Source organism: Arvicola amphibius, chromosome X (assembly GCF_903992535.2).
Source record: "Arvicola amphibius chromosome X, mArvAmp1.2, whole genome shotgun sequence".
In the NCBI taxonomy this organism is placed as follows: domain Eukaryota; kingdom Metazoa; phylum Chordata; class Mammalia; order Rodentia; family Cricetidae; genus Arvicola; species Arvicola amphibius.
The window spans coordinates 64,099,507-64,108,809 of record NC_052065.1 but is presented as its reverse complement, the minus strand read 5'-3'; the positions used below and the strand labels follow the sequence as shown (position 1 = coordinate 64,108,809).

General features: G+C 43.9%; 1 protein-coding gene across 1 annotated transcript; it reads right to left on the bottom strand.

Moving 5' to 3' along the window:
- Positions 1-3,188: 3,188 nt before the first annotated feature.
- Positions 3,189-6,400, bottom strand: Magee2 (MAGE family member E2). Its single transcript, XM_038317419.2, is given in 9 exon segments — positions 3,189-3,520; positions 3,522-3,554; positions 3,556-3,821; positions 3,824-4,070; positions 4,072-4,308; positions 4,310-4,339; positions 4,341-4,724; positions 4,726-4,770; positions 6,386-6,400. Coding segments are annotated over 9 exon segments (1,569 nt in total). The 3' UTR covers positions 3,189-3,208.
- Between the last annotated feature and the right edge of the window lie 2,903 nt (positions 6,401-9,303).

Genomic DNA, 9,303 nt, shown 5'->3' with positions numbered 1-9,303 from the left:
TATGGCTTTTTCACATGGGTGCTTGGGCGATTAAAATTTGGGTCCTCATACCTGCAAAAAACAAGCCCCTTTACCAGTTTAGCTTCCTCCCAAGGCCCATTCTTCAAATTAATTAGCATGAATGACAAAGGTACTTGAGTTTGGGGTTTTCAGGCCTGGCGGCTGATGTCCATTGGGGTGATTCTTGCAGTGCTTCTATAAGCCTTGTTTACCAACTGTCTATTTCCACTGCTAAGTTGTTCTCTTAACTGGTGTCAGTTCTAACTTGGTGTCTGAAAGAGGGAAAATTTCCTGGTTATCTCTTGGCCCACAAAAGAAAGAGCTGTGACCACAGAGATACTACATCTTTTCCTTCACCATAGGCACCCGTCATGCATGCATCACATTGCCATTCTGGAAAATTGCATGTGGCAGCTGGGCACAGAGGGCTATTTTCTACTTTTATTCTTGTGCTTTGAGCAGCTCTTGACAAGTGGGAAGTTCTGTCAAGTATTGTTCCTTCAGAGTTGAAAAAAAAAACCCACTAAAGACTTCTGATGGTCCAGGAATGCTGAACTCGTCTGGGTGGAAAGCAGTAGATAAGGCTGGAGCATACGGAGAGACTGCGCAAGAATAACGGGACAGAATAGGGAGAGTACACAGAAATGTGGAGTCTATTTCTCCGCAGCTCAGTGGAGCCCTAGTGATAGCCCACGAATGAGCCTGGAGAAATTCCAGCCTCACTCTCTCATCCTCCTTCCTCCTATGGAGAATATTGTTTGCCCCACTCCTCCCTGGACATGCTAACTTTGTGTCTTGAAGAGTCTGCAAATCTAGTGAGAATATAGCTTCTTGGACTAGAAGCTCAGGTCTCCCTGGTGGGCTGTGTGACATTGAGAGTATTCGTTACGCTGGGAATATTAGCCAAACTTCAGTCTGTCTTAGTGTCAAATGGAAACATTTAAATGCTCTTGAAGAGTGGAGGGAAAGATTAGAGAGTTAAGCACGTGAAAAATCCAGCACAGCTCCTGGCCCATATTTAGTGCTAAAATTGGAGCTTTATATTAATGACTGTTAACCATCCAGATGCCACAACTTTCCCTTGTCAGGTTTCTATCCTGGAGATCCCTGAAAAGCCGGTGTGGCTGAGGACTCTGCACAAATCCAAAAAGTCACAGCAAGAAACACTTGGCACCTTGATCGACTTCCTTCCTTTCTCTCCCTCACTCTGCAAGCATAAACCAGTTTAGGGTCTAAGAAAACGGAAGAGACCCTTGCAGTTTATTGCCTGAGTAGGACTATGGTCCCAAATTCCGAGTTGTATACTCTCCCCCAGTTCTCCAAACCCTCCTCACCACCCCGTTTCCTCAGAATTCCATCAACTCCAGGCTCTCCAGGTATTAATTTTCTGGTCACCCCAGAAATCCCACCTCTACTCCCCACCACTTGCCTGTCAGCCTTTAGTTCTTGGAAATGCTTACTACCAGCAGAGATTAACTGGAGACCCGGCGGGGCTTTATATCGCCCTGGCAACCCGTCTGAGTGCGCCTGCCGCAGTCTTTTTCTCAAGCCTCCTGCTCTTAATTGGGTTCCTGCCTAACCACCGCAGGTCAGACTTGGGGCCAAAGGGTGTATCTCTCCCCTCATTGTCCAATTCCTGAGCTTGAATTATACTGTTATCTTTTTCTGGGGCTAAGAAAAAATGTGAGAAATGTCTGCTTATTCCCTACCATCTGCTAAGAGGTGGCACTTCGGAGAAACCTCTGATAATTAAAAGGATGCAAAGGGGGAGAAAGCTTGAGGATGCCAGGAGATGAGAACGCATACAGCAACATACAGCATCCAGTACTGGAGGCACCACTGTCTTTCCCTAGTCAGAGGAGAGTTTTTGCACGATACCCACCCCCGTGCCAGGAAACGCCTCTCAGAAACTCTTACCAGCAAGCTTTCTAAGGAAAGCTTGTGAGCCAGGTTAGAAACTGTCAGAGGAACCAGGATGTACAGACCTAAAATGTTAACTTTTACGTTAACAGCTTGAGTGTTGAAATAAACAGTGGCAGCGTGGGGTATGGGATGCGGATGAAATCATACTGAATACTAGACCAGCTGTATTTGAGAAGGCTTTTAGTATTTCCTAAGAGCTGCCCCCAGGAGATGGGACCTTTGTTACCCCCCTGCCACAGATTTCTCTCTCCCACTCCCTTTCTGTATTCAACATTCTCTTTCTGGGTGACTTTCACTCCCCCCCCCCACTCCCGTGGGTATTTTACCTACAGCCCTATACCTTACCAGGTTCTCCTTTGTCCTTCACCTCAGTCTCAGGTATCACTCACTCCCCAAGATACCATTAAAGCAAATTGTGTCCCCAGCCTTTTACTCCACCTCGGCCTCCCCACCACCTTGCTCGGCTATACCCTCACTCATTTCCTGCTTCATACTCCTGACCTTTCCCCAGCCTTCCTTGCACTGCATTGCCTTCTTCACTGCCCTCCCATCAATGTAGCCGGGAGTTAAACTTGTGGACTCTCATAGAACACCCCAGCCCACTCCATTTTCTTATACCACTTGCCACAGAACGATGTAGTTGCTGGTTCACTTCCATGACTTTCCTGTTTTAGGTGGAAGTTCTGAGGCCCAGATGGGGCCTTCTTTACCCTTATATCCCCGCCACACACGGCCTTGTTCTCAGCACACGGGCACCTGATGAATGTTTAGAGAATAAATGAGGACATAAGCATGGCATCTAATTCATTATACTTTATTTTTACTGCACTCTGCAACAGCAAATTAAATACAGGTAAGTGGCCAGTCTTTTGTTTTTGTTAGTTTGTTTGTTAACACACAATAGACTCAAAAGGAGGGCAACCACGAATGAGGGGCTTTGTGTTTGGGGGGGCATTTGTGTACGTGTGTGTATTGTTACTGTTATTTAGCTTATTTTACTGGTTATTTCAAAGGCGTAAATATTACCAATAATTTTACACAGCTATCTGAGCATTTATACTGAAACAAGACAGAAGAGAAATTGAGCAATTTTCATTTACAAACACTTATCTTGAAGATAATTAGCGTATATTAGAAGGAAAGAAACACTCTTAGAATTGGAACACAATAAGCACAAGGTGTACGCTTTAACCCCAACCCTCCCAGCTTCTGATGCGGACACTAGGGCCCCTTTCCCAAAGGCCCCTTTAACTGATGCCACTCAACTAAAGTGAAACATCAGACTTCACATGGAGCCAAAGAAGAACATGGCAGTTGACTCGGATCTGGCCCTGGCCTCTTCCTCTTCCATGGCCTCCCTGTATTGCTCTGGCCAGTCCTGTGGCCTCTTTCTGTAGAGCCTAGCCATGTATTCCAAGGCTTTCATTTTGGTGACTTCAAGGTGAGCCCGAGGACCCCAAAGCAGCTCATATTCAACCGGATTAGAGTAGGAGAGTGGCCTGCATTCCAGGTAACGCTGCCTCATCAGCTTACAGGTGATAGCATGCTTCCTCCCTACATCCACATTAAATCTCCGGAGCAAGTTCCAGATGTCGGCCCTCCTTGACACGGTTGCCCATCAGGAAGATCAAAACCCAGGATCGGCATCACGTATTCTTGGGGGGGTCTGCCCAGGCTCTCTAGCATTACTTGCTCCTCTTCTGATTCTGGCTGCTGGACAAGGAGGTAGATGTGCTCGCTGGTGTCAACCTCAATCAGAGAGAACCCATAAAACAGATCAAGGATGAGAGTGGCTCTGCTGAGGATGTTTGGGAACACATCCTCGAACTCTTTACCAGTATGAGCCAACAGCTCATCCTGATGTATAGGCAGCAACTCCTCGGTGACATTAATGGCCACTGGACCAACTCATTTGCTTTATCATTCATAGTGTCCTCTGACCAGAACTCTAAGCCAGCAGCCTGGCTTCTCTCTTTGGCTTTGTCAGCTTCCAAAGCCTTACTATATTCTTCTGGCCAGCTCCAGGGTTCTTCATCATGGGCCTCTGCTACAAACTTCAGGGCTTCCACCTTTGTGATTTCCCTGTGGGCTCTAGAGCCCCACAGGAACTCAAATTCAAGGGGATTAGTGCCATATACTGGCCAGTACTTCCAAAAATCGCATACGGACAAAGTCAGTAGTGAGGAGGTTTCTTGTGTTCCCAAAGAGATTGTTGATCCTCTGAGGCGTATCCATCACTTCAACCTTTACCAGCAGGTCCCATATGGAGGCCTCCCTTGCCCGGTTGCCATTTAAGAGGATGTGCCCTAGGACCAAGGCCAGGAGACCTGCTTTTGGCATGTCCAGGGTCTCTGCTAGCCGTTCATAGTTCTGGGGACCTGGTTTTGCTGATTAGGTTGTAAGTGTCAGTCTGAGGATTCAAGAACTCTCAGATTCAACCCAAAGACCCGATCCAGGTGAACTGAGGCTCGTCTGAGTATCTCAGGGAACTGATCTGAGTATTCTCTGAGAAACTCCAGCATGTCTGACTGCCGGATAGACCCCTCACTTTGATTTTTCATGCGCAATGAAATTCACCAAGGCAACCGACCGTCTTCTAGAGGGTCGTGGACCCTAAGCGCCCCCAAACGTCGGGACTGCTCATCGATGAGAACCTCGATGTCATTCGGGTCCTGCGCAGCCTGGGGAGCGCTGGCCCCCTGTGGATCCATAGGAATCTCAGGGCCCTGGGGAGCCTCGGAGACTAGCATGGAGGTGGGGGGCCCGGAGGCATTAGTAGCCTGCATTTCACCCCGGCCGTTCGCTGTAATCTGCATTGGTCTCTGCGCTGCCGTGGCGCGCATTCTGCTTACCAGAGACATGGTTCCAGGAGACAGGAACGCGAACGCCGAGGTCAGCGACCCGTCGGAGAGACGATCGGAGGTGTGTTGGCACCTCGGCACAGAGCCGAAGCCTGATGCCCGGGAGCTGTGTGGGACCAAAAGTGAGAGCTGATAAGAAAGACGATCTTTTTACCCAGGCAGTAGCCAGCTATGAGCGAAAGCCCAAGAGCAGTCAGTTAGCGTTGCCGCAGCCTACGCATGGCGCAGTCAGCCTCTGCGACGTATTGACCACGCCCCGCTCAGGCTTCCACTCCCGCCCCTCCCACCTCTGACCAGCCAGTTTGGTTCATGCTTGCGCGGGATTCGAACTTCTCTTAGGAAAGAGAATTCGCAAAGAGAAACAACCGAGATGAGGCAGAAGCATTAAGGGATGGGGGTGTTCAGTGATGCTGCATTTGAAGTTTTTCTGTGAGGCATTAAGTTTTTCTGTAAGGCTTAATAGAGGATTCTCGGGGTGGGGGGCGGATATTCATGATAATCGTAGTCATTAAGGCTGCCGCCAACTCAACAGATTATTTCTTGAACATATGCCTATGCCAGACACAGTGCTGGGTATTTGTGTGGTGCATTAGTGATTGCCTTGACGACCGATTGACTATTCCCGTTCCATGTGGAGCTTGCAGTAGGGTTAGTTCAGTCAGTGGTAATGAGGGCCAACCCCTTATGCAGCACTTACTAGGTGACAGGTATTGTTTTTTGGTGTTTTACTTTTCTCATATTAAAATCGCTCAATCTTAGGTAGTCTGAATAATATATATCTTAAAGGTGAGAAAACTGGCTGGGGGTGGGGGTGAGTTTGCGTGTCCAGACTTACGCAGCTATAAGTGAAAGAGATCAGGCTTTGAATCCTTTTATGAGAGTCCAGAACATAAGACCTTTCTTTCACACCATCTGACTTTCAAGGAGTTCTTAGCTCTATTTCATTAAAATGGCTCAGATAAAACTGATGGAAATCAGCAGGAGTCAATATACAGATAGTCCAAACATGGGAGTAGTGAATGGCAGTTTTGTTGGAAGTATAGGATTGGAGGCAGTTCCTGAAGAGTCAAAAAGGAGCTGAGCTCTAAAGGATGAAAAGAATGGAAAGAGTTCATGGTTTATAAGGCACTGTAGCTTGAGGGGACATCAACAGGAAAGGTACAGAAGTAGAGAGTAAAAGAATAAGTTTGCGTTGGCTAGAGTCAGAACGTGCTAGGATGGGCAGAAGACAAGGACAGAGTTGACTAAACAGGAAGAATTGAATTTCCTCCTATATGTCAGAACTGCTTGTGGCTGCACAGCAGAGTAGGTCCTGTTCATTCAGGCATTTGTGCATTTGTATTTGAGGATGCGTAATCTAAACACTCTGCCAGGAAGAAAAGTCAGTTGCTCGATTTTCTGGGAGTGCTGCCACAGTAGTTGGGCTAATGCTTAGCCATAAACCAGGAATGCAGCGGAACATTGTAAAGGAAGACAGAATATGTCAGATTGCCATCTGCCACCACAATTGGAATCCTTCCAAGTTCTTGATGGTAGTGATTATTGTTTTACGTTCAGTGATCCAGTGCCCTGAAACTCCTTCAGAGGCCACTCATTCTGACAGCTACCCATGACATTTCAATTCTTGTTTTTAAATGTGCATGCTATTACAATAGCAATGTAGGAGGTTCAGGACCAAGTATTTGGGCCAAACCGGGCAAACCTGTGTTCAATACACAAATGAGTGTGCATGCTCTACATGACAGCACATGTGCTGTTTGCGTTGATCTGTTGGTCATGCCTTCGGAGAGTGTTCTCAGCTCGGCAAAGGTGTATGTGAGGTCCTTTTCCTCTGGTCTCTTCCATCACCAGAAGGGTAACATGTTCTTTGTCTTAGATCGGTATTTCTCGAAGTAAAACTAAGTTTAGCTTGGTTTTTCTATAACCCTCTCCATTTATAAGTGAAACCCTGCTCACAGTTTGAGTCAGACTTAATTATTCCCATCTACTAAAGAAAAACAATATCAAATGGAAAACCAATACCTTAACTCTGAAATGATGTCTCAGTCTCATTCTTTGGTATTCAATTTCTTAACTAATTGAACCCTACCTGGTATTCTATCTTCCTTACTATTCTCAGCATATTCGTCCATGAAGTCACCTCCTGGACACACTGAGCTTCATTTTTTTTTACTCAGCTATTTTTGTGTTTGACAGGCCAACAAAGATTTCTAGTTATTGCTAAATGAACAACGAAGCTATGTTTTATAAAGTACATATGTCAGTGTAAAGGCAAAAAGATGGGCTCACACTCCTTATCTGAAACTTCTTTTAAGACTTTCTGTTAACTATTTTATACATTCTTAGGATGAGTAATTTCTATACTATTTTATCTTCAAAATAATGTTAATAAAGTATTTATCTTAACTACTGAAATACGCACATAATAAAGTACACTTGATAAGTTATGACCCATTTTAACACATCATATGATCATGATGCCACTTAAGATTATTTACAACATCTTGAAAGTTTCTGGGGGCACTTTATCTCAATCACTTCCCTCTCACTTGTCCTTAGAGAAAAATGGCCATATAGGCATTTTAGACTAGTTCTCTCTCTCTCTCTCTCTCTCTCTCTCTCTCCTCTCTCTCTCTCTCTCTCTCTCTCTCTCTTCCTTCTCTCTCTCTGTACTTTAAATAATCATAATAGAATTATACAGAATGTATTTAGCAGTATCTTCACCCCCACTCTATTGCATTTTTATCCATGTTGCTTATAATAGTAGTCTGTTCATTTTCATTATGATAGAGTTTATACTCGTGTGAATATGGGCTTCTTTTTAAGAAGGCAAATAAGTATCTTTTATATGATTATGAATTCACAATATGCATAACACCTTTTAAAAAGACTGTTAATCAAAGGAATAATATAATTATGCAAAACCCCTTACATATATAAAATATCATTCCTAGATTTTGTTGTATGTATAAACATTGTGGTGTTATACCCAGTTTGTAAAATCATAATGACTAATTATACTTGAAGGCTCTATAGGTAGTCTTGGCTGTCTTGGAACTAGCTCTGTAGACCAGGCTGGCCTTGAACTCATAGAGACCTTCCTGCCTCTGCCTCCCAAGTGCTGGGATTAAAGGTATGTGCCACCTCTGCCCATACTTGATTTTAAGCAATAATTCTATAATAAGAGTCCAGCAATACAGCTAACTGGCTTGAACTATGTACTAGTACTCATCTAGTATGCACAAAGTCCCGGAAAACCCTTTATTTAGATTGGATAATAAAATTTTATTATTACTATTTTAAATATAAAAAATGTTTAAAAACTATTAAAGAAAAACCCATGTTCTCATAAATCATATAAATTTGCTGCTATCATTTTGGAATAGATCATTCTGATCTTCCATTTTCCCAAGTTTGCATTGAAAAAACAACAATTCTGTAAAAAAAAAGCTTGAATTTTATTATAGCATCCAATAGATTTTCAAACTATACATATATGTATAATGAGCATCTAATTAGCAAACAGTGTTACCAGCAATCAGAAGTTCCTGTGTCCCTTGTTAGAGCACTCCATACCTTAAGGGCAAAAACCACTGTAAATTTTAACACCATATATTCATTTTGCCTATTTTTGAGCTCTGTATAATTGGAATGATGCGGTATCACTTTTCATATCTATCTTATTTCCTTCAATGCTATCGTGAGACTCATTTATATTGTTGCCTGCTTATAGTTTTCATTTATTTTCCTTGTGTGCATTCTATTTTTGTGATATTTCAGAATGTACTTCTAAAAGTTCTTTTATATTATTAATTGACAATTTCATATAAGCATATAATTGATTTTGATCATAGTTTCCCTTCAACATTCTCTTACCCACATCCCACTCCACCTGAAATTCTTTCTTCTTCTGAAAAAGTTCCCCCTCCTTCTTTCGTGCCTTCTTTCTTTTTTTTTATAAGATTTATTTATTTACTTTTATATATACGGTGTTCTACCCACATGTATGCCTGCAGGCTAGAAGAGGACACCAGATCTCATTACAGGTGGTTGTGAGCCAACCTGTGGTTGCTGGGAATTGAACTCAGGACTTTTGGAAGAGCAGCCAGTGCTCTTAACCTCTGAGCCATTTCTCCAGCCCTTGTGCCTTCTTTCTAAAGACCCACTGAGTTTAGTTGGGGTTGCTTGCATGAATGTGAAGATACTTGTTGGATCATGGGCAACTTGCAGGCAACACCACTGAAGGAAAAAGACTCCCATTCCACCAGTTGCCATTAACTGCCAATAGCGACTCAGTCAGAGGTGTGCCTGCCTGATACCCTCTTCTAGCCACAGTGGAATGTTGATAGACTTGAGTTTGTGAAGGTCTTGTCGAGAAACGACAGCTTCTGTGAATTCGTGAGTGCAGTGGCAGTCTCAGGCCCAGAAGAAAGCACTCTTCCTCACCCCAAGCTCTTATATTCCTTCCTTCTTCTCCTATGTGATGTTTCCTAAGTTTTTGGAGGATGTAGAGCAGAGG